Below are 27,041 nucleotides of genomic sequence, written 5' to 3' on the forward strand. Positions count from 1 at the left end.
GTCAGGACCGAGCCGCGGCCTGCCTGACTGATCTGCTGCGGTCCCGTCTTTGTTCTGTTGATTTCTGCCGTGTCCTGCCGTGTCCCGGCATCCAGCGTGTTCCATATATGTCATCCCGACTTTTTTTTTTTTTTTTTTTTTTTTTTTTTTTTTTTTTTTTTTTTTTTTTTTTTTTTTCAGATGGCCACCGTCCTATCTTAACACTGCGTATGGAGTACACTTACCCGCCCTCGGAACCGTCCTGGTGGTCCGCTAGTAGATCCATCCAATATCCATCAGTCTAAAATAAAAGCTCGGGGTAGCTTTTTTGTACCTGTCCCAATGTCATGCCACATCGGCACCCTCTCTGGTCTAACCTCCACCCACCAGTTGCTCATTCCCAGTCGTTCTCCTTCGTGCTCGCTGTGACGTTTATACCAACCGAGGTGCCCTCCCGGTCCCGTCTCTTGCGTGGCGTCATCGACACAGCAACTCCGGATTCGCTCCAAGAAGTGAGAGTTTGTTGGTGCCCGCCGCCCACCCTTGCGTCAGCATCAGCGTCAGAGAACCCGGGGTTGAGCGAGGTACAAGAATCCCTGAACACAGGGAGTCGTCCCTGCAGACAACCGCAGACAACTGGTGACACCACACACTACAGCTGGGCCTTTGATCCCGCCGATTGATACCCCCCGAGCCAGCGGATCCAAAGCAACAAGATCGCCCTAGGGACCACTCATCACTGACGTTGCCGTTGGCTGGTCAGGCTGGTCACCTCCCTGCTATAGGCGAGAACAGATTCCCAACGCTCGGTCCTGGGTCTGCACGGAGTGCTTTGGTGCTTTGGGTGCGTTGCTGTAAGGTGAGGAGGTGGCTGGCCATCGGTTGAAAGAAGGGCTCCATCTCACGGCCCGCTAAAGCTCCGACTGGACGTCTCTCCCGCAGCTCTGCGCGCTTGTGCCCCTAAACCCCCGGCCTCGCAGCCCCCAAAATCGTCGGCCAAGCACACCCCCCCCTCCCCCAAGAAAGGACCCGGCACCAAAGCACCCCTGATTACAAGCCGCGTGCTCGTCCTCGAGTCTTTTTTTCCCTAGGGGTCTTGCGAAGGAGACAAAAACTGGCAGCAAAATACCCGGTGACCGCAGGGAGAGAGAAATTGCATCACTTCGCTTCATCTCCCTTCCTTCGCGTTCATTTCTTTTGCCCTCTTTTTTCAGACCAGCCCGCGTGTCCGGTCGATTCTCGCTGCATGCAGCCGCACCTGGGGCTCCAGTCTGTGTCGATTCCGTCTGTTTGGCGTCCCGTGAGGAGTCGGAGCTGCGAGCTTCAGGTTTGACTTACTACATCATATCTCAACCTGGCATTTCGACAAAAATAAGGCAGCCCTGCAAAGGAAACGCGCGAAATCCCTACTCATTTAGCCAGGCTCTGTTCCCTTTCTTTCCTCCCAACACATCAACCACGACTGCTGGGGGACATCACTCAGTGTCGAATCTTTCACAACATACACAATGCCGTCGAGGTTTACCTATCAGCCCGTGTAAGTCATACATTCCAGTTTACATCATTTTACTTTCTATGTCATCCACCATTTGTTTGGTATACTCCATCTACCAGATCACTGAGATGAATTTTCATACGTCTTCTCATATATGTCGAGAACGCCTCCTGAATCAGAGAAATCCACCCGCTCTTTCCCCCTTTGTTTTTCATCAGCTGCCCAAATCCCAACAAAACACGCTCTCGGGATTTTGGCGTTTTTTCTTGGTTTTTTTTATTTTTTTTTTATTTTTTTTTAAATTTTATTTGGGAAGGCTGGGGAACAACACATTTGCTAACACGTCGGGTGGTGTCCACCCTGATTGTTTAGTCGGGAATACCATGTGGTAGTTTTAGGCGCAGGTTGGTTTGCCTTCCTCCTCTTCTCCCCCACATATCCCACGCTTGCGCAGAAATTCACGAGAGCTCTCTTCTTTGCTGGAGGAGCGAAAGAGTGACAATGCCCAGATGGGGTGGTAGTTGCGAATTGTCTGAGTGGTAGTACGACTTTTTTTTGCTGACGTTGTTTTTTTTGGCCTATCTAAGGTGGTGTCGGGAAGAGTTGCTTGACTGGTATGTATGCCCCGTTTTTGCTTGTATAACCCTGGGTTCTTTTGGTGGTCACACATAACCCTGAATAACCCCCCTTCCACCTATCTGCCCTGGAGTGAGGATTGACTGACGAGAAACAGCCCAATTTGTCCACAATGAATGGATTGAGAGCTATGATCCGACAATCGAGGATTCATACAGGACGCAGGTGACTGTTGATGTGAGTCTCTTGCCATTCCTCTCACAATGCATTTTACTGACGCATGGTTTCATGGTTTCAAGGGACGGCAAGTAGTACTCGAGATGTAAGCACACCCACACAACGCTGATTCTTCACACGTCTAGACGCGTCTTGTTACACTATACTAACCTCATCTTCTTCCCCCTTCTCCCCAGCCTCGACACTGCAGGAACAGACCAATTCGTCGCTATGCGCGACCTGTTTCTCAAATCGGGGCAAGGGTTTCTTCTAGTCTTTAGCATCGCCTCCCGCAGCTCGTTTGATGAGCTCGCGACCTTGAGAGAAGAGATTCTCCGCATCAAAGACGACGACACGGTCCCGATTGTGATGGTGGGCAACAAGGCCGATTTGGAAGATCAGAGGGCGGTGGACAGGGCGAGGGCGTTTGGGGTTTCGAGGAGTTGGAACGCGCCGTATTATGAGAGCAGTGCCAGGACGAGGAGTAAGTTTTCTTGTTATTGGTTGTGTGTGGTGTGGGTTGGTGGCTGATGAGAAGATGTAGCGAATGTGGACGAGGTGTTTATCGATCTTTGTCGGCAGCTGTGCAGGAGGGAAGACAAGCTGGAGGAGCAGGCGAGGGATGAATTGGGGCAGAAGATGAGTGATGAGGCGGCGAAGAAGAGGAGGAGGAGGAGGAGGAGGAAGGAGAAGTGTGTAATTCTTTGAGAGGTGGGGGTCATGGATTGGGGAAGGGACTACGAGGGTTTTGAAACATGTGGAATGAAGCTATGCTATGGTTGGGATTGGCGAGGTAGTTGGGCGGGCGGGATATTTATCTTAATAGTACTTGTGTGTTTATCATGAACGGGAGTGGGGAACCATACTCTTGGGGCCAGATGGGGAGGCGCGAGTCGTTTGAGTTTTCTGGAATCTTTGCACAGTTTTATATGCTGGGGGAGTGAGTGTGGAGTGGTTTGGCACGGAACTTCATTCATGATGGGGGGAACGCAGGCACAATCCACAAACGCAAAAGACAAGTGGGGGATATATATACTCGGATTTAGCGCAAGCATAGGAGCAATGGGATTTTCTTTCTCGTTGTTGGTGTCTACTTCTTTCCCCTGAATAGCCAAACAACCACCTTTGACTAAACCATCTTGGTTGGCCAACAACTCCATTCCTAGCTATAACACCACCAGCCCATACCTTGATCAACAACCAGCCGATGTCGGCCAACGCATCGGACTCCCAGATATCACAATCACCTACACCTACATATATCACATTGCAGAACAGCACCAGAGCTCTTTTCTCAGCCGCCGAACTTTCCGTCTGAGAACTGTAGCCAGAATAGGGGTGGTGCAGGCCATCTCGTAAAATTTGACAGGTCAGACGCATCTGATCAGACACTGCGCATCCAATTCTTTTGCAGGTCAGTACCCTAGCTAGGTATCTGCCAACTCCCGCGCTTACTGCGTGTAGAAGTAAGCGGCGCGGTACGGCGCGCACCCCGTGCTCGCTTGTCGGGGGCGGTAGTGAGGTGGCACAGCTATGTATTCAGCTCATGTGAAGGAGCCGTGGGGGTGGTGGACTGAGGATGAAATAGTGAGATGTTGGGACGTTTGAGCGGCTATTATGGAGGGTTGATTGGAAGTGGCTTTCTTGAGGATGGGCGGAGAAGAGGTACATGGAAAAAAAACTGCAGAGAACACATACCTAGTGTAAAGAGGCGCAAAGAAGAGATAAACGGCGGAGGGAAGAGGGTGCTGTGAGTGTGAGATAGGTAAGTCATTGTAGAAGCGCGGCTATTTTCTTGCGAGCGATTGGGCTGATGGTTGACAGACGGATGGTGAAGTGAGAGTAAGAGGGTGTGCTGACTGGTGGCTGCATGTTGATATCGGGATGCTAAAACCAGCTTCAATCGTAAGGTGAGCGAGAGAAGATAGATGGCTGGTGTATGAGGCTTGTTTTCTCCCCAGTTAGATGGTAGATGTCGTTATGAGGTCTCGGGTAACCAAAATAAACACGGTAGTAAAAGGGGCTATCTCGGTGCAAGGGAAGAAATAGGGGTTTGCATTCTTGGTACTGTGTAACCACATATCGCCAACATCCAAAAGACAAAAGGTCTCATGGAGTATCTGCTGTTGGATGGGTTCCAACATATTTCCCATCAACTGCAAACCTGAATGTGAGCAACTCTGCAGTTGATATGACCTCAATGCACTCTCCCGCAACAGCGCAACATGTTTCAGAGGGCACGGTTGCCCAACTGTGGTTTCTTTGAAGTCTCGCAAAAGGGAAAAGGGGGAGTATCAGTCAGACTGTGTGACGGCATGAACCTCTGTCTTGGGCCATGCGTCGCGACGTCACTTGAAACGCGGATGAGAGGCGGATGTTGTGCGAGGAAACATGACTGGTTGGTTCGTCACAAGGAACGGAAACACATCGAGATGTTTGACAGGACGGGCAGTCGTCATGGTACGAAAAAGAGGAATACCAATGGTATGGGTGTGGGTTGCGGTTGATCGCTCTCGAAGCACAGGAAAGGGCGGCAACATGGCACAAGGCAAGTTTAAGCTCGAGATGCGATTTGCTCTTTGTCTTTGCAAGACCTTGAATACTGCCACCAATCAGCAATGGATCCAACAGACTTTGAGAAAATGTGCGACGAAAAGCCCGGGCGGAATCCGATCAGCAAATCGAAGGCCGTGTGTTGGTCCGAATTCGCCGTCGTCTGATGTTGGATGTGACTGTAGGTACGGACAGACACAGTCTGCCTGCGCAAAGAAAACCCCAAAGCCTGCTTGGGCGACTGTTGGTGCCGATGCTGCCGGGTTTGCGAAACCCAGTTATATAGAGTCAAGCATTGGGTTTGTGACAGCGCCACGCCGGCGGTCTCGGATCTGGCCCGTTGAGAATCGTGGGAGTCTTTTTGCGGCCGAAATCAGGCCACGGCAGAGCCCGTCATCCGTCGGGTTGACTCCGAGGTGGGCAACGGCATCTGAACATGTCGCTTGTTGGGTAATCCGTTGGCCTTTTGCTCTTGTTCATATGGCCACGGCCACAGCGACTTGATCGACCCGCTTGGACCAGAAGGTCATGTGGGCGATGGCGCTAGTGTTTTAGGATTGAGCCTGACTCCACCTGCTTATCTACATGCTCTTGGAGTGGGGAGAAGCACCCCTGCAATTCGCACCGTGATCAGACCCACCATGAAAGTTGAGATATTGATGCTTCTTGGACTGTTACCAATGTCCAGTCCATCCTGGTGCCGCACTTGGGCTCTTGTCGAAATCGCCTTCTCTTGCTCGATATTGGGTGGTGCGCCTCTACGGCACTGATCTGCAGTGCGAATGTCATGCATAAGCGTTTGTGCCGCAGAGGATGGATGGGACACTTGCTTGTCTGAGCATGCTATAGGCTGGTATTCTCAACCTTCTGTTCCATACAGCATTCTTTCCCACTAGATGGTCTACCGAAGCCAAAGTCTCTTCCATCGTCCTATTTCCGTCGTCACCGTCGTATATGGCAGCTTCGTATTGTCCAGGTAAAACAGACTTCTATGTAACCCTGGCCACGGACAATGCCACCCCGAAGCCTGCAGGGCTGCGGGCAACGTCAAAGCCCAGACCAGACCCTCGGCGTGTGCCTGCCCCCTGTGTCTTGCGTGCTCCTGCCCCCGTGTCCGTCCCCTCGGAGCCATGATGCCCCTTGATCCCGATCACAGCCCACTGGGGAGCGTGTTTTCGTGTTTTCCTTCTCGAGTTTCGTTTCTGTCATCGTTGTTGTTGTTGCTGTTGCTGTTGCTGTTGCTGTTGCTGTTGCTGTTGCTGTTGCTGTTGCTGTTGCTGTTGCTGTTGCTGCTGCTGTTGTTGCTGCTGCTGCTGCTGCTGCTGCTGTCGTGTTCATCCAAACTCTTGTCATTCTTTTGCATATCCCGTCACTCGTTCGCCGCCCGCGTGGCTCCGACAGCATTGCCGCTCCTTCGAACCCTCCTTTCGCAACTATTCGCACTCTTTGTCGCCGCTTGCCACGTTCACGCTCCTGTTGGTTCCCGCCGGTGATCTGGAACCACTGCTCTGGACTGGCAAACTTCTCGGCAGGATATCCAGAAGAGCTCCAGCGGATCTCTCAGATCAGCGGATTCACTGATCACTAGCTGACCATCACTGCTGCTCGCTGCACGCCTTGCACGACACCGTCTCTGCACTACGTTAGTCATCGCCTGGTTCTGCGAGGGACTGCAGCCAACGCTTGATTTTCTCTTGATCTTCATCTCTCAGACACCCACTTCTGCTTGCTGGAGCTGGGTGCCGCCGCGAAGAGCTCTCTTGCTCTCCCGCACATCTGAAACGGCAACCCCCGCCTCGGTCGTACGTGCACGATTTCATCCTGATCCCCTCCCATTACCGAGTCTGCCCAGTACCGACGTCCCACGCCTCTTTGGTGCAGTCTCCCGAATCCCCTGAGAAGGAAAAAAAGAACACTCCAAGTTTGTTGTCGTCCTCGCCGTTGCTTGTCTTTTCATCGGTTCCTCGCACTACAGCACAACGTGCGACTTGTACGACATTGCACCTGATTCGCCGGGTGGGAAGGATAGACACAACCTACGGTATACAACCGGGTCGCCCCAATACCGCGCAGTGTGAGGTGACAGGGGTGTGTTCGTGGAGACGTCGAAACACAAAGGTACGTGATACTTCATCCCGTCACGGTTTCCCCCAGGGGTTCGTCGCTGGCTTGGCTTGGCTTGGCTTCGCGGTAGGTAGTAACCTCACACACACACACACACACACACGCACACCTTTGCTCGGGTCAACCTGAACAGGCAAATCTGGCAAATGGGTTGAATACTATCGATCTATTGTTACACTACCCGCCCCCAAAACACCCTCGTTTTCTTTCTTTCCTTCTGTCTGTCCCGTTCTGCCCGCCAGGCCACCACGGCTAACCTCTGATTACCTGGCGTATAGACTGTCACGTCGTTTTATTTGGCTTCGCGAGATCGAAGGCCACTGGTTTGTTGAAGATTAATTCTCTCGTTTTCCTGTTTGTTGGGCCTGGTTCGTGTGACGGCGCACGCTGGGTTCGGTCCAATCTTTTTTTTCCATTCTCCTACGCTGGCATAGATTACGCTCGTTTGTCGCGGCTACACACGCGTCCGGTTCCACGACTCTGGGATTTGGGATTGGGGCACCCGACGTTTGCGATACCAGGTGTTTATGAGGTCCGAAGGTTGAGACAGACACGGTTTACTATTTACCATCAGCGGCAACTCGTGCCACCCGCCCTCCAGCAAACATTGGCAAACTGTTTCTTGTCGAAACCAAATCAGCAACAGCCTATGCTCGTGGAGTCGAAAGAAGGACCGGAAGGATTCGAAAAAGCCAGGGAAAGGAGGACTCGAAGGGAACGAACAGCCGGACTGGATGAGCCGGGGTGCAAGAGGGCTCTGAGCTAAATGAGTACTAAAGATGGGAGAGGTATGGACCGATCACCACCAGCTGGGTCAATTGCAAGGGCGAGGGAGCGTGCCGCTGCTGGGTTACCGGGACAGGAAAGGTCGCCACCAAGGTCAAGGCGAGGGCCAGCTGATGAGGAACCGCAAATCTCAAGACCATCGAGACCACAAGCACCACCAGGACTACAGACGAAGGATGGGAATATCGGCGTGGCGATCTCCCGCCCGACACAGGTTCCACAGTGGCCCCTGGCAGGCGGTCCTATTATAGCTCCCTCGAGTGCCAGCGGTGAACCGTATCGACCACCGCCGGGCAAGTCGCAGCCGCCGCAACGACCTCCACGTCCGAGCCGAGTGCCCTCGATATTGGACGGCTCCAAGGTGCAGGATCCCACGCCGGTATTCCAGTATCGCCCGCGACCCGGAAGAGAACCCTCGGGCCAGGAGTTGCTACCCGTGCCAGAAACGCCGTTCTCGGTGTCCCGAGCATCAACACAATCTTCAATAGTGTCAATACCTGACTTCCCCATCCCAGCCCAGATTCCACCAGGACCACCGAGACGAAGCGTCAACCTCGGACCGCCGCCCTCTGCGCGACGTGGTGTTTCGTCTTTCTACTCCAATGTGTCATATGTTTCACCTATTCCCGAAGAGAGCCCTCGCTCTCGATCACATACATCTTTTGCCTCGAGCGCTGCGATACCTGATGGCTGGGACACACCATCACCCGGACCCAGTCCTCAGTACCCGGAAGCCTTTTACGACGACACTATCCTGGAGGAGGCCGGTCCTTTTAGTGATGAGGAGGAGAGTCGGTTGGTACGAAACGCTAGTGTCGGAAAACGAGCGAAGCCAACTCTCGTGGGAACCGTAGTGGCTCCTGGCCCGCAACAGGAAGATCAAAACAGGAGGCCGGAGCCAAGGCCACTGCAAGGCGGGCCATTTGACGAGGGTACAGGTTACGTGGACTACTCGAGTTCTTCCAGCACGATTCCAGCTTCAGCGAGGTTGCCTATCGGCGCGGCAGTCACTCGGGATTCTGTGATCAACGCCTTGTCCTCGGCAAGTGCGGATGATCCGTCGACCACACCGGCACAGCGAGAAGAAAAAACACCATCTCCACAAGAAACTCTAGAACCTAGACAATACAGCCGGCTGTCGGCCATTCGAAGACCGCCACGGTTGGATATGGATGCTGTACGAAAGGCCGAGGCGAGAGGGAGCTTGACGAGTTTGCCAGAATTGATCAGACGGGCGACGAAACTAGCTGCGAGTTTGGAAAAGGGCAAGAGACCGGCGAGTCGGTTCGATGACCTGGACTATTCGGGTTCGGAGGGATATGGAGGTGAGGGCACATCTTGGCTCGATATATAAAGAACAGAAGCTAACACGCCATGAAGTTCGCAATGAGAAGCATCAATCCGGGCTCTCAGACATGCTCGCAGCCTTCCCACCACCCGCCCAACCAGGAGCAAGCAGCAGCCGTCGCAGTATCCGCAACAGCATACGAGACCATGTTCAGTCATGGCCATTGCCGATGAACACACGCTCCAACAACACATCTCGGGAAGCCAACGGCCCTGACAGCGACCCTGACAATCCGGACAAGAAGCAGAACCGCCGGTGCTGTGGGCTCCCTCTTTGGGGGTTTATCGTGGTAATGGTTGTCATTCTGGTCATCATGGCCGCCGCTATCATTATCCCGATCGAGTTCTTCGTCATCCGCAGGCAAAACAACGGCAACGACGCCCAAGCCTCGATACAACAATGTCAAGAGCAGTTGACATGCGCCAACGGGGGCACCAACGTCGTCAACGACGGAATTTGCTCCTGCATCTGCACCGGCGGCTTCACCGGCTTCGACTGCACCACCGCCCCATCACCAGGCTGCACCACCTTTACTCTCTCCAGCCCGGAGAACATGTCCAATGTTACCGTAGGGGACGCCATCCCACGACTTATCCAGCAAGCCCAGAGTAATTTTTCCATTCCGTTAGATGGGGAGCAGGTCATCGCCAAGCTTAACTCGGCCAACATGTCCTGCACGGCGACCAACGCCCTGGTGACCTTTGACGGCAGTGCCGTCCGCCAAAGCAGTGCGGCTGCTCTGGCGCAGGTTAATGATGTCAACGTCAACGCGGTGGTGATCGATGGGGTGTTTTGGACTACGATTACAATTCTCGCAGGGCAGTTCACCACCATCACGATTGATGCTCAGAATCCCTTGGGGACTCCCACCGGTACCGTCCGGCAGGGGGGATCTACGGTGTTATCAACGGGGACGGGAACGTCAATAAGACCAACACTGACAGTCACACCAACTGTCACCCGGACGGTTACCACGACGATCCCGCTGAGTTCAGGGCAGACAACGGTGCCTACGCCGACGCCGACGCCGGGGTTCAAGGTCACGGAGGATGTGCTGGATTTTGCGAGGGTGGTGGTGCTGTTTGTGCTGCAGGAGGAGAGCTTGAGGGGGGCGGAGGGGGTGCAGATTGCGTTGCAGAATTTGTTTAGCAGGACTAGCCCGGTCGTGAGCGTGGAGGAGGCGAGGAACGTGACTGTTGGAGGGGGGTGGAGTGTGGATCTGGTGGATTGGAGGGTTGATCTTGGGAAAGGGGTGGTAGGGGGGACGCATGAGGATGGATAAGGGTGAGGGTTGGGGAATATTTGGGTTTCTATACTATAATGCCGGGAGCGATCTTTTTTTACTATTTGAGTGTTCGAGTTCAAAGGGGGAGGTGGCAGGGAATCAAGGCTAGGACCTCCATGTGAGGAGCGTGGTTACTTGATCGAGAGGAGTATCAGGGAGTTTGGGGAGAGGCGAGAAGACTGAAAAGCTGTTGTACAATACCAACCAACCTTGGAGAGAAAGCTTTTCACAGCGAGCTTTTTTTCATAATCCTGCCGTTCCTTATCTAGGTGGCGGGGGGCGTCTTGGAGATATGGAGTTGGAGTTGCGAGAAGTTTTGGGGAGCAAGAGAAGAAATCTGCAGATATGTTTGATACCAGACCGTTGGGGATATTTACGCCTCGAATTAATGTAGATTTATACAGAATTGCTTGATTGTCGTTTACATTGCCACCTCTCGCTTTTGCTCTTTGGTTATCAAATTGCCAGTGAAAGGCAAGCTGGGACAATGATAAGAAACCCAGTCAGGAAGCTCTCCCCGTCCCGATTAGGATATAGATGATGTAGCCGAGTTGTAGCGATTGTGCCAAGATTAAGTAGGATGCAAGCGAGCAGAAGGATAACAGATGGTTTAACCGTGGGAATTGAAGGGATTTACAGTATGTGGCCTTTTCTACAGAATACTGTCGTGTACAGTTGGGATTGGTTCTGCTTGAGGAAACCCAGTATCACGGAAAATCGGGATTGTTGACGGGCAGTCGCGATTCAAACAGACCCCGACGATGAGGTTGAGAGTGGGGAGGAGATGGACCCCCCCTGCGGAGAAGATGGTTTCTGGGGTGTCGCCTCTTTCTTCGTTGGAGCGGGGTGAGAGAGGACGGTTCTGGAGCTTGCGGATGAGGCTGTCAAAGAGACTGAAGCTGAGGACGAGAAGGAATCCAGAAGAGTGATTATAAGTACAAGAGGTTGGTTGGTGATATACATGGCCGCTAAGACGGACCTGCTTCCGTCCTGCCTGTTGTTATTTTACTTGCGTACAGGAAGGATTGGTATTTATGGTGTATTGATGGCGTAACCGGGCTGGCCCTGGTTGCGGAAGGTCCGGTCGGTCTGTCGGTCGGTGGTTCACATCAGGTGCGGGGTGTTTCGGGGTCTTGGAAGAATACCCAGAAGCAGATGAGATGGGAAGAAAAGTGGCGAGAGAATTGCTTATCATGTGACGCAGACGATGAAACTGCTCAATCAACAAGACGCACGTTCGAAAAGATCGAAACAGGAAATGTGTGGAGAAAAGCGAGCATGCCTGAGGCCCCTAATTCTTACGTCTATTGGCGCTGAGCACCTCCGCTCTCTTTCCCTTCTTGGCCTGGGAGGGGCCATCATTTGGCTGACGCCACCCAGACAATGTTTGGCTCCGGCAGGCCCGGGTCTCTAACGATAGCATTCCATTATTAACAGTCAGGGTCGCCAGCAGGCCAGTCAGTGGCCACTACGCAACACACCTCATGCCCACCACCTCAACCTCCCTCCAACAAACACAACACATTCCACCATAACACAAAGTCGACTGGCTCGCATCCTCCCATCGATACCTAACCAACTAACCGACAACCCACCATCCTTTTTATCCGCGCTTTTCCTTTTTGCTGTTTCTTCCTCCCACCTGAGAACTCGCCCACACAACCACCGCGACAAGTGCCTGTCGACTTCCCGCCGCTGGACGATTAGCGATAACCCTCACTAGCTTGACTTACAATCGACACGCGGCCCCTACCCACAACAACACCAAACAATACACTGTTCCGTCGGCAATCATGCTCATGAAGTCACTCTCACTTGCAGCGGCTGCCGGCCTTTTGGCCGCCCCGGCTGCTAACGCATTTCTCATCCCTCCCGAGATCAGCGAATCCGACCTCAAGATCGCCCAGGAAGTCGAGTTCGCCGAGCCCAAAATCGCAGAGGTCCAGCCCATCGATCTTGAATGTCCTGGATGCCCGCTCAACATCAAGGGGCGATTTGGACAAGACATCCAGGTCAAGACTGGACGACCAAACCACCTCGAGCTTCTGTTTGCCATCGAGCACCGGCCTGAAGGTGGCGATCGTTTGTTGGTGAACGACTTTGAATTGTACCCCTTTGCCGACCCATTCTCTAGCAATTTGATGGCGCCCCAGGTGTTGGATGACGGTGCAGAGGTGGAAAAAAGACGTGATCACCATGGTGGAGAAGAAGATGGGCATCGCAGGGGCAAGCACCATCGACGACCGAAACCGCAGGCTCAGCGACTTGGCTTTGGGCTTCATGTCTCCCCGGTTCAGAAGGATGCTGATGGCAGTTTTGAGCTTATTGAGGTTGAACTGCAGGTTATTGAAGTCGGGTACACGTTTGTCGAGAACATTCCCAAGGTCAGGGTCAATCTTGTGAAGGATCAGGAGGGTAAACTCCTCATGACCACCGTCGAGAAGACCGCCCCCCAGACTATTGTCGAGGTTTCCGATCAGGACAAGCCCGCCGAGTGCACCACCCGGATCTGCCAGCTCATGGCTGCCGCGCACGAGAAGATGGAGCAGCTCCGCAAGATGAGACTTCCTGGTTGCCATGGTGGTAACAAGGAGGGCATGGGCATGAGACCTGCCTTCCACCACGGAGGCGAGCACCATCACGGCGGCCACCACGGCCACAGCGAGCCTCGCCCTGGTCGCATGGGTATGCGCGAGCACAGCTGGGGCAAGCTGTTCAAGAACATCACCTCGCACATCTTGCTTCCGGTCCTCATCGGTCTCGTCGCTGGTGTCGCCGTTAGCTTGATCGGTATGGCGGTTGGCACCGTTATTGTTGGCTTGTGGCGCTTCTTCCGCAAGCCTACCCACACTTCCCGTAGACACTCCAGACGTCACTCTCTCCACAAGGCTTCCCACAAGGAGGCCGTTGTTGCCGAGGAGAAGTCTGGGCTTTTGGCTGAGGAGGAGCAGGATGCCCCTCCTGCTTACCAGGATGCGGAGACCAACACCGCCGCCAAGCCCGCCGGGGAGGTTTAGACCAGTGGTGTATGAGATAAAGGTGCTCGAAGGAGAAGATTGGAAAGTTGCCACAGGGGGGGCGGAAGGCTTTTGGATTGCGGGCGTTTTTAGGGGACCCTGACTGAGCTGGACAAAAACACACACGGCTGACACTCCTTTTGATTTTTTTCATCATCATTGTCAAAACGAGGGCTGTTTTTTTCCGGATTCCAGTGTTTTTCTTTTTTTCTTTCAAGTTTTCCTATTGTTTGGTCTTTTTTTCTCTTGATCATCAAAAATACCCACATTCCTTTTTAGTTTTATACACCTACTCGGAGATGAAATATGAACAACAATCTGTCAAGATTTGACGTCACCGAGTTTGTCCCTTGATGTGTGCATGTGTGACACAGGGGGGGGAGAAGAAGAGGTTGTCAAGGTTTGAGCTAATGTGTCTTTGTGATGCAACGAAAATGAAAGATTGGGCTGCAGGATGGGGGTTTTCCGTGGGAGATCTCCCGAGATCTGCCTTGCAGTATGCAGCTGTCTTGGATGGGTGGGTGGTTTTGAGGCCGGTGAGGTGTTGGACTGTGTGGAGACATTTGGAGGGTGTAAGTCAATGTTCAGTCTCTTTTAGCGTAGGACTGTTCTGAGAAGTGTCCGAGATGATTTAGCTGTGTCTGGTCTAGAAAGTCAGCAATCTCTCACCGTATCAATCATACTGTGCAACTCGAATGTGGACACATCCAAGAGGTGGCCGCCAAACAGGCCGCAGTTCGCCTCTTGTTTCTCTGTGCGCGCACCTGCCCGCCTGCGGCTTTCAAATCCCGGACTCCACACGGGCCGTCTCTGCTGTTGTTATCGATAGGCATGTCCCCAATTCGCTCCACCAAAATTCCTCCCCACCGCCTTTGGTCGCAACGCTGGCAGAATTCGCTTTTTTTGCGGAGTTGTTCTCGACCCTTGCCGCAGCACAACGACTTGGCGACAACCTTTTTTTTTTTTTTTTTTTTTTTTTTCTCTCTCTTTCTCTCTCTCTCTTTTCGTTGCTGGTTGAATTTCTTTGTCAACCACCATCCATCACCGATTCCACCTCCAGTCGCAATCCATATTCTTCTGGATCGCGCTCTCCTTTTCTCACATTGCTTGATTGGAGGAAAACAACAAAGCAACAATGGGCAAGTCAAGCTCCAAGAAGCGCTCCCGCTCCGACGAGGACGACATCGCTGTCGCGGCGCAAGAGCAGGAGGTTATGAAGAAGAGCAAGGTGGACGAGAACGGCAAGAGCGAGGTGACAAAGTCTGAGTCTTCCGACAAGAAATCCAAGAAGGAAAAGAAGGACAAGAAGGAGAAGAAGGACAAGTCTGAGAAGAAGGAGAAGAAGGACAAGAAGGACAAGAAGGAAAAGAAGGACAAGAAGGAAAAGAAGTCCAATTCGGCTGCCGAGGAGGAGGAGAGGGAGGAGAAGGAGGAGGAGGAGGAGCCCGCCGTCGAGTCCTCCGAGAAGAAGTCCAAGAAGGACAGGAAAGACAAAAAGGACAAGAAGGACAAGAAGTCCAAAGAGGAGAACCAGCTCCCCCCCTCCCACCCCGACGCCCAAAAACCAAAGTCGCAAGAGGAGGCAATGGCGGAGGAGACCCAACCCAAAGGCCGCTTCATCTGCTTCGTCGGCAACCTCCCTTACACGGCCACGGTGGAATCCCTCACCGCCCACTTCGCCGCTCTCCAGCCCACCTCTGTCCGTCTCCTCACCGAGCGCGACGACCCCAAAAAGTCGCGCGGGATCGCCTTTGTCGAGTTTGACCGCTTCGACAGGATGAAGACGTGCCTGGAGAAGTTTCACCACACCGAGTTTGAGGGGAGGAAGATTAATGTTGAGTTGACGTATGTTTCCCCTTATCCCCTTTCCCCCTGATGGATGTTTCTGCTGACAAGTTATACGCAAATAATTAGTGCCGGCGGCGGAGGCAAAACCCCCCAACGCCTCGACAAGATCAAGGAGAAGAACGCCAAGCTCAACGAGGAGCGCCGCAGCAGGATGAAGAAGGTGGAGGTCGAAAAGGCCGAGAAGGAAAAGGCAAAAGCTGCCGGCGGTGCTGAGGAGAAGCCTGCTGAGGAGGAGGACGACCAAGCTGGTATCCACCCTTCCCGCCGGGCGCAGGTCGGGGCCGAGTTCAACGAAGATGAGGAGGACAATTTCGGGTATAGCAATGGTGGTGGTGGCAGGGGTAGGAGGGGTGGTGGTGGTAGAGGCGGTGGTGGTAGGGGGAGAGGTGGTGGTAGAGGTAGAGGTGGGAGAGGTGGCGGCGGCGGGAGGAATCAAAAGAAGTGGTAGATCATTTCCACTGCTGGCTTGAGAGGGGGGAAAATATAGGAGAAAATGGATTGGTCAAAAAAAAGAAATGGGAAAAGGGAGTGGATACAGGTTTCACACCTGGGCTTCTCTTTGCTGTTAGGTAGATATAATGTGGTTCTGGCTGGTTGGTTGGACAGTGGTGTTTTAAGCAAAAGTTGGAGTACGCTTATGATACCCCTTTTGTTTTCTAGCTGAAAGTTGCAGAAATAGAAGAGTGTAGGGCTCAGAGAGAAGAGAGAGAAGAATGGAGAGTTCATGTTGTCAACCATCTAGGGTGTATCGGTCTTTTTTGAACACGGTGATAAGCTGAGAGAGCCAAGTGAATTCGGATCATCGTGCGGCACCACGGGAAGCCAGTATACGAGACACTAAATTGTCATCAGCATACAAACAGACACCGCATTTCACATCAAAGCAGTTTCAAGATGTCTTCTTTCGCACGTTCATCATATTCTCCCCTCCTCCCACCTCAACCCCAAACTACGTACCGCCCCCCCCCCAGCTATCTACAGGAAATAATAAATAAAAAGAAACGAGAAGCAACGGAAAGAGCCCTAGTAACAACCCCTAGATTATTGACGGTTGGGTAGGATCGCCAGCATGTGGAGGAAACACAAAAACGTGAGAGTTCGTTGAGAGCGACATGTGCCTGATTACTCGACACCCTTGTATACCCCCAATACAATATCTGCGGCCATAAAGCCAGAAAAGGGTTGATTCAAACAGCCTAGGTATCTTCGTACCTTGCATGACTGCCTTCATCCCTTCTTCCGTCTAGTCAAGCCTCAAATCTTGCAGGGTATCCCATACTAAAGGTACGGTGTAACCCCCGAACTACACGTCATACTTCATCCACACGCGAAGCGACCCCGGAAAAGGTTTGAAAGAGGTGTTATTGGGGTTGTACTATGGAGGTTGAAGCCAAATAGCAGGCGCAGGCATATGTCGTCGGGTATAGATGGTGTGTGTGTGTGTGTGATTGTATGGTTTGCATTACGGAAAACAATCGTTCGTCGTCGTAGCGATTAGTAAGAAGCACTTCCTTTTTGCTTTTTTTTTTTTCGAATTGAAGACGAGGAAACAAGGTTATCAGAGGAGCGTGCACTTGGACGACTTCTTCTTCGTCTGAGGAGCGGCCTTGGGCTCAATGACGGCTCTGAGGTGGCTGAGTTAGTCTCTGATTTGAGGTGTTTCAGTGGGCAAAAAGATGAATTGCTTACCTGATGGCATAGTCAAAGACGGTCTTGAGACCCATCTGTGTCAAGGCAGAGCATTCGGCGTACTTGTAAGCTCCAATCTCCTTGGCAAGGGCCAATCCCATGGGGTAGGTAATAGGCGACCACCGCTTCTCGGCCATTGTCTTGAGCGTATTAGGGTCATCTCTGGCGTCCAGCTTGGTGCCAACCAGCACAATGGGAATATTGGGAGCGTGATGTCCGATTTCGGGCCACCACTATAGAACGCGTCAGAATATGCGAATGATCACAACTTGCTCGATAAGGAGGTCCATACCTTGGCCTTCACGTTGTCAAACGAAGGAGGGCTGACGAGGGAGAAGCAGATGAGGAAAACATCGGTCTGGGGGTATGAGAGAGGCCGCAGTCTGTCGTAATCTTCTTGACCGGCCGTATCCCACAGCCCCAAGCTGATGGGCCTTCCATCAACAGTTACGCTCGCAGAGTAGTTGTCGAATACCGTGGGGATGTATTCGCCGGGGAAAGCATTCGTTGTGTAGGAGATGAGCAGACATGTCTACCCCGTGTTGGTCAGTCAAAAAGTCAGGAGAGCCAAGGAGAGAATACATAACGGGCATCCTTACCTTGCCGACGGCACCATCACCTGTGACGACGCACTATACACGAAGAAATGAAACAATTAGCCTTGCGTTCTCCTCGACGCGAATCTTCATGACGCGAATAGGAGGTTGGGATTGGAACTGGCGGTGTCGGCGCCGGGCTGGCGTTGTTGACGAACCTTGATCGACTGGACGGGCGGGGTGGCCATGGTTGAGAGATATTTGGCTTCTCGTGTGAATTAGTGTCGCTGCTGGAAGGCTGAAAACAGAAAAACAAGAAAACAAAAAGACAACAGTATCGGGCGTCGAAGGTGATGCAGTGATGCACTCGGTGCAATCGAGTTCGAAGGGCGGCGGAAGGATGCGGGAGCAGGGTTGCAACGAGTGAGCAAGCGGAGCAGAAGGGCGACAAAGAATTGCCCTGGGCTGGATGTGAGTTGGCAGATGTGGTTGGACGTAGTTCGGACCACGGTTCTGGATAGGGATGATTCTCGACTGCGAAAGGGCAGAAACGGCACCTAGAGGAATCAGAAAAGGTTTTGACACAGGGCCGGAACGGTTTGGTGCCGGGAAAGGAGGTGTGGGATTCGAATTCGGGCGCGCAATGGGGGAGTTGGGACGCTGGGACGCTGGCGGTCCGGGCAGGACAGGCCGGGGCGAGTCGAGATAAAGAGCCAGCGGCACTGTGTGGGAGCCTTCGGCAAGGTACTGTCCACCCACTCCAGCAGGACAACAACCAAGCAGAACAGCTCCCCCTGCGCTGTCGTTTGACTGGCTGGCTCCAAACCTGCAGAACACGGCTCCACCATCGTCGCCCTGGCGTACCATCGTCTTGGCGGCACATGCCCTGTCTGGGCGGGTCGAGCTTCCACTGGGAATGGGCCCTGGCACTGGGCCACCTCTGACACTTTCGGCGTCAACCGCCTTGACCAGGCGAGACATGTGAGGGGCAAGCTCCAGAGGTCGGCGCGACGATCACAGGACCGAGCACGACTCTGTTCCGACACGCGATTCGCCTCCAGGGCAAGAGTGTGCCGACGCCATCCCCGCGTAGGTGCCCGCCTCGCCTCTAGGAGAGCTGCTGTGCTGCTCGGCGCCGAGTTGTGCTGTGCAGGGGAACAATAGGACGACGGGATAGGTTAGAGGGACGACTTACCGGACAGTGGCTCAGGAGCTTTTACCTTATCGGATCGCTGTGCTCCAGGTATAGCGGTGGCTCCTAAGGTGAGGTGAGGTGTGGTGAGTATCAAATAGCCGCACTGTGTCGCAATTTGGCGTAGCTAACGTAGGACCCCTATCTCCCGCGAGGTTCAAGGAGTTATCCGTGCAGTGGTTTTCGACTCTTCGAAACGTTTGGCGATGCGTCCTTTGCGGGTCGTGCAAGCTTGCGTCGACTTGGCAGAAATATCTTGCTTTCAATCGTGGGTGGTTGGCAAATCAACCGGGGTTCATCTTTCAACAGTTAACCGCCAGGGGCAGCACGGCTGGTTTTATCTAACAACCTGTCAAGAGGTATGTCTTCAAAGTCGGTAAGGCGACCAAGCTGAAAGCAGCCTCCATGGGCCTCGCCCACCAAGACGTTGTTGCACCACACAGCAATCCGTCTCGAGCGGCACGGTGACCGTCCTCGAACCTGCCCGGCCTCTGATCGCCCGGCCGCCGTCATGATACAAGAATACCTAGTCATCGTATCGGGACTAGGACAGCATGGTGGCTCTTCCACAACATCGAGTACACCACCGGATTTATTAACTGCTCAACGGCTTGAATCCCGCGCTCGGATGCATAACGTGGGTACACGAGAATGGGGTATGATGGAAAAAGTCATCGTATCAATATACATCTATCAGATGGTGTGAATCTTGCTGTACTGTATACCAGTGTTTATTTACTTCGTCGGGCGATTTTGAAAGTTTCAACGGTCGTGGACCGAGACGGCGGGTCTGTGGTTCACTGATTGACAGAACTGAGATCATATCTCAGCTTCCACGTTCCCCCGCGGGGCTGGGCTTGTGGAGGTATGTCAGCGGGCATATACGTTGTTGACAGAGGTTGGACCATTTTCCCAGGTGATGGTGCGAGCACTGCGGGTGAACAACAACGAGCCGGAATCAGGACTTCAGGCACGGGTGCGTCTTGACGCACGTATGTAACGGGAGGCTTTGGAGGTTTGGATATGGAGGAGGGCCAAGCGTCGGGGCCATGGCGGAAACACTGCTCTCCTGATTCGTCTGGCTGTGTTCGTTTCTGTGACAATCCCTGACAAACGCCGCGGGATGGGCCAAAGCTCACAGTGAGCGATGGACACCATCAACTGTCCTGCCAGTCGGGAAATCCGATGGCCCTCTGTCAGGGCTAGCTATCAGCGAAAGGGCCCAGGTGGTTGACCTTTCTGCTGATACTCTGGTTGCTGACCAACGCGTATAGCACTCCCCTCTGGCTGTTGAAAGCGCCTTACCAACGGCGGCGAAGTCATCGCGGGCCGCAAGTGGCTAACTTGACGCAACGACCGGCCAGGAACATGTCCAAGAGCGAGTCAGACGAGGCACCAAGGAAGTGAACAAAAATCTTCCGAGACTCATCCATCCGACGTTGGATTGAGATGTTGACTGTGGTTTGGACATGGCTGTGACTATCTTGATTGTTGCGTGGGGTGAACGCTTGGCACCAAGTCGGTGGTTCAAAGTGGATATCCAAAGGCTTATCAATCGCTTATCGTGGCTCCACAATCAGCTTGTGGGGTGTGTTATGCGCACCTTGGAAGTTCGATCGCGTCACCCGGGAACAGCTACAACAACCACACGCGTCGATAATGTAGTTGATCTGAGAGAGTAGACGAAGAGCGCCAAATACCCTGCTTGTCTGATATCTTGAGATGGGAAAATAAACCAGCAATCACGGTTTCCCCGTCTTCATAACCCACCCGATCTGCACCATGGCCCGCGAAAGTCGTCCACTGGACGCAACACCAAGAGCCGCATCTGCAGACCCTGTATCCAGCTTCCGCCGCTCCCTCCTCCAAACCCCCGGCAGCCAGCGCCGTCCACAAGGCCTGTCCGCCTCTGGAAGGAAAAACGCCCCCCCAACCGCAACCCCCCACGCTCGCGCGGCCTTCCGAACCATCGACTCCCGCCGGGCAGCAATCTTCACCCCCCACCGCGCCCGCCGGAAATCAGTGCGCGAAGCCCGAGACTCCCCCCGCGACCTCCTCCTCGGCCTTGGAAGGGTCCTCGCCAAAAAGACAGAGCCGATAGTAACGTCCTCCTCCTCTCCCGGCGACACCCCCAACCATAACCCTTCCGACGATGACGACTCCCACGAGACCACCCTTGGCCCATTGCACATGAGCTACGATGATGACGACGAAGCAGATATTCCCAAGAGACCACGGCTGTCACTGCCGATCGACAGGGACGACGACAGCGGTAGCGACGATCTCGTCCCCCATCGGTCGATGCTCCTGGACAATGAGGACAATTTCACCATGCAGTCGGTTGAGATGCCGCGTAGGGCGTATAGCGAGGGACCTGGGGGCAGACTGTCCTTGAACAGCACGAGGATGAGCGACTTTTTCAATCCGAATGATATGCTGCATAGTGAGGATTTTGGAAGGGAGTCGGGCATGTTTCCGCCGATCAATGTTGTGGAGGAGGAGGGTACTTTTACTATGGCGGATATCATGTCTCCTGAACGGTAGCTACATGCCCCTTATGGTAAACATTGAGATCGGATTCTGACAAGTTTATACAGAATAGAAGACGGCCGTCGAGAAACCGGCCACGAAAGCGACTTCGGCATCCATGTCCCCGTTGATCTAGACGACCACACCTCCTTTGTAATCAACCCCGATGTGCAATCCTCCCCCGTCCGTCAACCCCCCGACTTCGACGAGCCAGACTTTGCCCCATTGGAAGATGCCCGAAGTGACAGCTACGACGGTGGTGATGGTATGGACAACCACAACTTTGACGACTTCGGAGACCTCCCAGATGTGGAAATGGACGACGAAGAACCTGACAATACCCTCAACGAAACAACCCGCATGACCGCTGGCAACGTAACAGAAACAGAAGTTTTGACCCATGCTCAAAGAGCCGAACTACGCGCTGCTGCGGCGGCAAGAAAAAAGCGCATCAACATCTCCAAGCACGGGATCCAGTACCCTTCCCTTCCAGCGGGTGTGGTTAAACGGCTGGCGCAAAACTTCGCCAAGACGAGCGGAACCAAGGGGAGGATCACCCCAGACGCCATGAACGCCATCATGCAGGCTTCCGAGTGGTTCTTTGAGCAGCTGGGGGAGGATCTGGAGGCGTATTCCAAGCATGCTGGGCGGAATACTATTAATGAGAGTGATGTCATTACTCTGATGAGAAGGTACGTCTATTCTTTTGTTCTTATTGTACAATCTATGTGTATGTGACGGGGTATCTTTGTATATCAAAAATGTTTTTGCTTGTACATGTGTTTTCTTTTTTTTTTTTTTTTTTTTTTTTTTTTTTTTTTTTTTTTTTTTTTTGGTTGCTGACAAGGCTCCTTTCTTAGGCAGCGTCAAATCAACCCACAGACTACGCCTTTTGCTCTTGCGTCACGGCATTTACCACGAGAGTTATTACAGGATCTTCGGATGCCACCGCCTGTCCTATCCAAAAGGCGTCTCAAGGCAAGCGAAGGGGCAGTTCCGGCTGGCGAAGAAGATGAATCCGTGACGTGAGAGGCCTGTATGCCGCCATTGGACCTTGTGAGATTGTTGTTTTACCAGTTCTTGTTCATGCGAACACGACGGGTGATATCCTTTGGTGGCTTCTTGACTACCAGCCAGAACATTATCGATGTGGCCAGAGAGAGGCCATACCTGAGGATATTGTTAGATAAAAGTGCTCATAACGCATTCGAGCACACTGAGGAGGCCGCGTCGCCAAGGCAGTTACGCATAGACTGACCGCCGCGGCATCGAAAGACAGGAGAGGAGCTATATACATACCAGGTGAAGATGTACTGCGCATGGTTGTTGCGCAGGTTGACCTCGGCAGGTCGCCCGATGGGTACACCCTTTTGTTCATACTCCAGAGTAGTGAAATAGTCAGGGTCTGTAAACACACACATATCAGAGTTAGCAAAACCATAGCTAGCTCACCAACCCAATATATCCCAGATCAAGACTTAAACCTACTCATAGTTTGCTCAACCCAGACAGGCTGACTCCCAGTCAACTCAGCCATCTGCTTCACATCAGGGAAGTAAAACTCCCCCTTATCCGGCCTGTTCTCAGGGGTGAACATATTCTTCTTCCACGGCTCCCTCAACAACCCCTCCACCGTCACCTCCCCGGTGGGTAACCCCTCGGGTCTCAGTTTCTGGTCCTGATGTTTTTTGGAAATCCACCCTCGGTTCACGAGAATAGTAGCACCAGGATCGTCCTTTCGTTCCAGGGGGGTAACGACAATGTATCCTTGCTCGCCGTCGCGCATGCGAGGGCCGATGAGCATTTCCTGATCGTGTCGGTAGTGGCCCGTCACAAGAACGCGGCGGAAGTCAAAGTCGGAGATTGCCGAGGGGTCGATGCGGGGTGGGAGGGGGAGAGGGGGGCGGACAATGCGGTCCTCGCATTTGGCGATCAGGTCTGTCTTCCAGGAGAGGCGCTTCACTTGCCAGGTGCCGAGGAAGAATGCCGTTATGGGGATGATGGCTAGGATGATGAGGCCGGGGCCGTGGCGTTTTCCTGTGCGGACGAGCTCGGGGGGGTTGTCGATTATGGATTGGAAGCCGGGGTCGTCGGCCGGTTGGCGACGGGGGTCACCATGGCGGCGGGGAGGGGAGGTGGTGAACTTTCTTGGTGTTGATGGCTTGAGTGTAGAGGTGGGTTGAGGCCATTGTGGGCGGGGGAGGGGGGTCCTTGATCTTTGAAGGGACCGGAGCAGGGTGGGAAGTATCCTTCCCGACGTCATTGTCATCCCTGATATATGCCCCCTTACTTTGAAGCAAAAAAGGGGATTTCCAGAAGTGGGATGTTTATTGAGATGGGATTTTTCGTTTCCAGTTTTCCCCAGACCACTGGCCGGCAGAGAGAAACGGATTCGCGCGTCATAATTCGGGGAAGCTTAGGACCCCGTTTCTGTGACTTGATTGGCTGCCCTGTTTGGAGCAGCTGGGTGCCCCGCAAACAGCGTAATCTTACAGGGGGTGGGTAGTCTGGGACCGATGTGGCTTGCCGCTGTCGTGGACAACGTGAACACATGAGCCAGCCATTCATCAATTCTATCCCTTTTGTAAAACGGTGAACCTGTCATCAATTCTATTAGGAACTTGCTCCAGGTTTTGCTTTCAAACGTGTTTTCGGTGACGATCTGCGGTTTACAGTATCTCATCTTGCCTCGACTGTCTTGTACATTCGTCTCTGGAGCCCTCACGCCATCCAATCGACACGTTGACACTGCCCCATCGGCTAACAACATATCGCGGGGGTTGCTGTTTACAATGGCTTTCTTTCAGGGCTCTCTCCAGGAGGGGATCGGCGCGGCGTTGCAGCAGTCCAGGTCTGTTGTCTGTTTTGTAACCGGTATGTCGTTGGTGTTATTCCAGATCTGGTCTCAAGTTGCTGACCTTATCATAGATGAGCAAGATGAAAGTCAAACATGGGAGAATGAGTATCTCAAGGAAGAAGAGGTGTGTTTTGGCGAACAATGCTTTTGGAAGCTCGTTTACTGACCGGACACATATCAGATTGTGGAATTGTTGAAGTCCACTTCTGTGACACTTCGTTTGGTGGCCGGATCACAAGAGGAAGGCTTCCTCGCTCAGCTCTACCCATTGCCCAAGAAACCAACACTAGTGGTAATCAAGTAAGTGTTGGGTGCTGAGCGTACATTGAGGCATTCCTAACCAGGCTATCAGAAGCGGACAACTCAAAGAGTACATTGCTGCCGGTGTGCCCAAGGAACTATTCATAGAAAGACTTCGCAAGGCCCTCGCTCCGGTTGAAGCTCCTCCACCACCGCCAACCCAGCCCGAGCCCGTTGCTTCCCCGAACGTTCCACCAGCAGCCCCCGTCGCGACTACCGCTTCCCAACCCGTCACAGCTACACAACCAGCTCCCATCACAGAGTCCAACGCCAGCAGCTCAGGCCAAGTAACCCCGCCCACCTCCAACGAACAATCCCACGCCCAATCCCTAGCAGCCCAAACCGCGGCCAGAATAGAACGCATGAAGAAGGCCGAAGCCGAAGCCAAAAAACGCCGCGAAGTAGAAGCCAAACGCCGCCGCGAAGAGAAGGGCAAAGCTGTCGAAGACCCAACCAAACCTCCCACCGCTCACAACGCCTACGCCGAAGCCCTCAAGAAGAAGCAAAAGGAAGCCAGGGAAGAACGCCAGCGAATCCTCAAACAAATTGAGGACGACAAAGCCGAGAGAAAAGCCCGCCAGCAAGCTCTCGAAGCCGAGAGGAAAGCCGCGGCGGAGGCTTCCACAGTCCCTCTTGCCCCCGCCAGCCAGCTTCTCCCGAGAACGAACAGAGTCTCTTCCCACGCCGCGATCCAAGTCAGGCTATTCGACGGGTCTACCCTCCGCAGCCGGTTCTCTAGCACGGATACTTTGAAAGATGTTCGGCAGTTTGTGACAGAAAATCGAAAAGACGGGAAAGAACCCTTCAACTTCAAGATTTTGCTCACGCCGCTGCCTAGTAAGACGGTCGATGTGACAGAGGAGGAGAAGACGTTGCAGGAGCTGGAGCTGACACCCTCGGCAACATTGATTTTGCTCCCGGTGCCAAAGTACTCGTCTGCTTACTCTCGCAGTAGTGGTAGCTCGGCCGCTTCGACGACTTCGGCAGGGGAAAGGGGGGGTATCTTCCAGCGGTTCATCGGATTCATTCTGTTCGTTGCCAGTTTGATAGGCGGCTTTTTCTCGACGTTGTTTAGTACTTCTGGTCCTGTGGGTGGTGAGCAGGAGTCGGATGGGGATGACACGCCTAGGCAGCAGAGTCCGAATCGTGGGGGACGACAAGGGCAAGCAACAGGAGGTGATCGTCGTATAGGCGGGCTGGAGAGTGTGAGGAGGAGGGGTGAGCAGCAGTTTTATAACGGGAATTCGGTAAGTTGACTTTGACATGCAAACTTCAAGGGAGAATACGTTTACCAACATAGATCACAGACGAACTTTGAACCGAGACCGGATGATGAAGAGTAGGAGTTTGATATTTTGTTGTGGCAACTAATAGGATTTCGACTTGGTTTAATGGTGTCCAGGGGTAGGGGGGATTTAGGTAGTTGATCAGTTCAACCGAATGGATTCTTGCTGCTGTTTTTCTGCTCAACCTCAAGAAAAGTGCAAAAATCCAAATCACAGGGGTATTAATTTGTTGTTGTTGTCCAAGACAGGCTGATGTTTGCGCCGCCGAGTGGTAGTTGGTTATAATGTACAAGTGAGTTGTGAGGTGACTGGCTCTCGCATGTGGGTTGTCAAACTTGTTGTAAAGACAAGTCTTCCACCTTGAACGCTACCGCACCATCTCACAAAACTCAACAATCCTCCCCTTCAAAGCTTGTAACGATCGTAGTTTTTCAACCATCAAAGCCCCTCTCTCTCATCCCTTGACTCCCAGCACCAAGACCAAAAACTTAGTACTGAGAAGCAGCCTGCTGGCAAGCCTTAAGCTGCTCGAGGTACCACCCGCAAATCTGCATGTTCCCCTGGTTGTCGTCCATGCACTTTGTGAACTGGGTCGTCGCGCCCTTGCAGTTGTCGCCCCAGGTCTGATTTTGCTGGCTGGCGGCCGAATTGGCCTGGTCGACGGGGTCGGCAGCGGCAGCGGAGGAGCCGCCGCCGAAGAGGGAGGAGATGCCGCCTCCGATTACGTGGCCTACGGAAGAGCCGATGGCGACACCACTGACATACTGTTAGTATCACGGATGTCAAACGAGGGGAGGGGGAAGAGGGGGAGCATACGCAGCAGTAGAAGCCATCTGCGCCATCAGCCCTGGGCCCTGAGAGGTAGGGGCACCAGCGGTGGAAGCAGCGGCATTAGGGGCGCCAGTTTGGGGACCGGCGTAGGTGGTTGCTGGGCGGGTTTGCTGCTGCTGGGTTGGGGCGGGGGCAGAGCGAGCGGGAACGGTAGGGCGCGCGGGGGCGCGAGCGGGACCACGGGATTGGCGAGGCATTTTGGTTTTTGGTTTGGAAGGGGGGGTGATTCAACGAGTGAACGTGTATGCGTGGTTTGTGGTGTTGAGGTGGTGAGGTTTGAGGTTAGGAGGTGTTGTCGGCGGGAAAAGAAATAGCGGCAGTTCGGATCGTCGGTATAAAGTCTAGATGAACGCGCCGGGCGGCCACGAGGACGGTATGGGATTTTGCCATTGGCCACTCAGAGGCGGCGCTGAGCCTAGAAGCCAATAGAATGTTAAGGATTTGTTGGTCCCTGCCGGTGGCGGGGCAAAGAAGAAGGCCGGGGGTTAGGGTTTAGATAGCTGTGCTGGTATGACGGAGGATTAAAAGAGAGAAATATGATTTGAATGCACGTATTTGGTCTTGGTCAAGACCTGATATGTAGTCTACTACGGC

At 53.3% G+C, this 27,041-nt stretch overlaps 9 protein-coding genes across 9 annotated transcripts; 6 read left to right on the forward strand and 3 right to left on the reverse strand.

The window, feature by feature from the left end:
• Positions 1-1,002: 1,002 nt before the first annotated feature.
• On the forward strand, positions 1,003-3,326 carry RSR1 (Ras-related protein rsr1). Its single transcript, XM_062908489.1, has 7 exons — positions 1,003-1,516; positions 1,847-1,878; positions 2,062-2,088; positions 2,208-2,287; positions 2,350-2,372; positions 2,464-2,750; positions 2,811-3,326. Exons 1-7 carry the CDS (start codon positions 1,488-1,490, stop codon positions 2,972-2,974), a joined length of 642 nt encoding a protein of 213 aa, XP_062771595.1. The 5' UTR covers positions 1,003-1,487; the 3' UTR covers positions 2,975-3,326.
• Positions 3,327-7,047: 3,721 nt separating this feature from the next.
• On the forward strand, positions 7,048-10,789 carry QC763_119040 (uncharacterized protein). Its single transcript, XM_062908490.1, has 2 exons — positions 7,048-9,054; positions 9,110-10,789. The coding sequence occupies exons 1-2, from the start codon at positions 7,710-7,712 to the stop codon at positions 10,357-10,359; spliced, it is 2,595 nt and encodes an 864-aa protein (XP_062771596.1). The 5' UTR covers positions 7,048-7,709; the 3' UTR covers positions 10,360-10,789.
• A 1,366-nt stretch (positions 10,790-12,155) lies between these two features.
• On the forward strand, positions 12,156-13,379 carry QC763_119050 (uncharacterized protein; the record flags this gene model as incomplete). Its single annotated transcript, XM_062908491.1, has 1 exon — positions 12,156-13,379. One exon carries the CDS (start codon positions 12,156-12,158, stop codon positions 13,377-13,379), a length of 1,224 nt encoding a protein of 407 aa, XP_062771597.1.
• Positions 13,380-14,514: 1,135 nt separating this feature from the next.
• On the forward strand, positions 14,515-15,675 carry QC763_119060 (uncharacterized protein; the record flags this gene model as incomplete). Its single annotated transcript, XM_062908492.1, has 2 exons — positions 14,515-15,224; positions 15,294-15,675. The coding sequence occupies 2 exons, from the start codon at positions 14,515-14,517 to the stop codon at positions 15,673-15,675; spliced, it is 1,092 nt and encodes a 363-aa protein (XP_062771598.1).
• A 508-nt stretch (positions 15,676-16,183) lies between these two features.
• QC763_119070 (uncharacterized protein) lies at positions 16,184-18,936 on the reverse strand. The gene is made up of 6 exons (XM_062908493.1): positions 18,790-18,936; positions 17,671-18,730; positions 17,516-17,548; positions 17,209-17,448; positions 16,917-17,149; positions 16,184-16,852 (listed from the first exon to the last, which is right to left on the reverse strand). Exons 2-4 carry the CDS (start codon positions 18,333-18,335, stop codon positions 17,364-17,366), a joined length of 783 nt encoding a protein of 260 aa, XP_062771599.1. The 5' UTR covers positions 18,336-18,730; positions 18,790-18,936; the 3' UTR covers positions 16,184-16,852; positions 16,917-17,149; positions 17,209-17,363.
• Positions 18,269-22,736, forward strand: QC763_119080 (uncharacterized protein). The gene is made up of 3 exons (XM_062908494.1): positions 18,269-21,184; positions 21,242-21,865; positions 22,034-22,736. Exons 1-3 carry the CDS (start codon positions 20,427-20,429, stop codon positions 22,200-22,202), a joined length of 1,551 nt encoding a protein of 516 aa, XP_062771600.1. The 5' UTR covers positions 18,269-20,426; the 3' UTR covers positions 22,203-22,736.
• Positions 22,202-23,528, reverse strand: SHY1 (surf-like protein). Its single transcript, XM_062908495.1, has 3 exons — positions 22,662-23,528; positions 22,473-22,578; positions 22,202-22,343 (listed from the first exon to the last, which is right to left on the reverse strand). Exons 1-3 carry the CDS (start codon positions 23,440-23,442, stop codon positions 22,244-22,246), a joined length of 987 nt encoding a protein of 328 aa, XP_062771601.1. The 5' UTR covers positions 23,443-23,528; the 3' UTR covers positions 22,202-22,243.
• On the forward strand, positions 23,391-26,731 carry QC763_119100 (uncharacterized protein). Its single transcript, XM_062908496.1, has 5 exons — positions 23,391-24,047; positions 24,102-24,154; positions 24,212-24,330; positions 24,383-25,577; positions 25,638-26,731. The coding sequence occupies exons 1-5, from the start codon at positions 23,966-23,968 to the stop codon at positions 25,671-25,673; spliced, it is 1,485 nt and encodes a 494-aa protein (XP_062771602.1). The 5' UTR covers positions 23,391-23,965; the 3' UTR covers positions 25,674-26,731.
• On the reverse strand, positions 24,126-26,644 carry QC763_119110 (uncharacterized protein; the record flags this gene model as incomplete). Its single annotated transcript, XM_062908497.1, has 3 exons — positions 24,126-25,384; positions 25,456-26,372; positions 26,433-26,644. The coding sequence occupies 2 exons, from the start codon at positions 26,642-26,644 to the stop codon at positions 26,105-26,107; spliced, it is 480 nt and encodes a 159-aa protein (XP_062771603.1). The 3' UTR covers positions 24,126-25,384; positions 25,456-26,104.
• Positions 26,732-27,041: the final 310 nt, after the last annotated feature.

Source organism: Podospora pseudopauciseta, chromosome 1 (assembly GCF_035222475.1).
Source record: "Podospora pseudopauciseta strain CBS 411.78 chromosome 1, whole genome shotgun sequence".
NCBI lineage: Eukaryota > Fungi > Ascomycota > Sordariomycetes > Sordariales > Podosporaceae > Podospora > Podospora pseudopauciseta.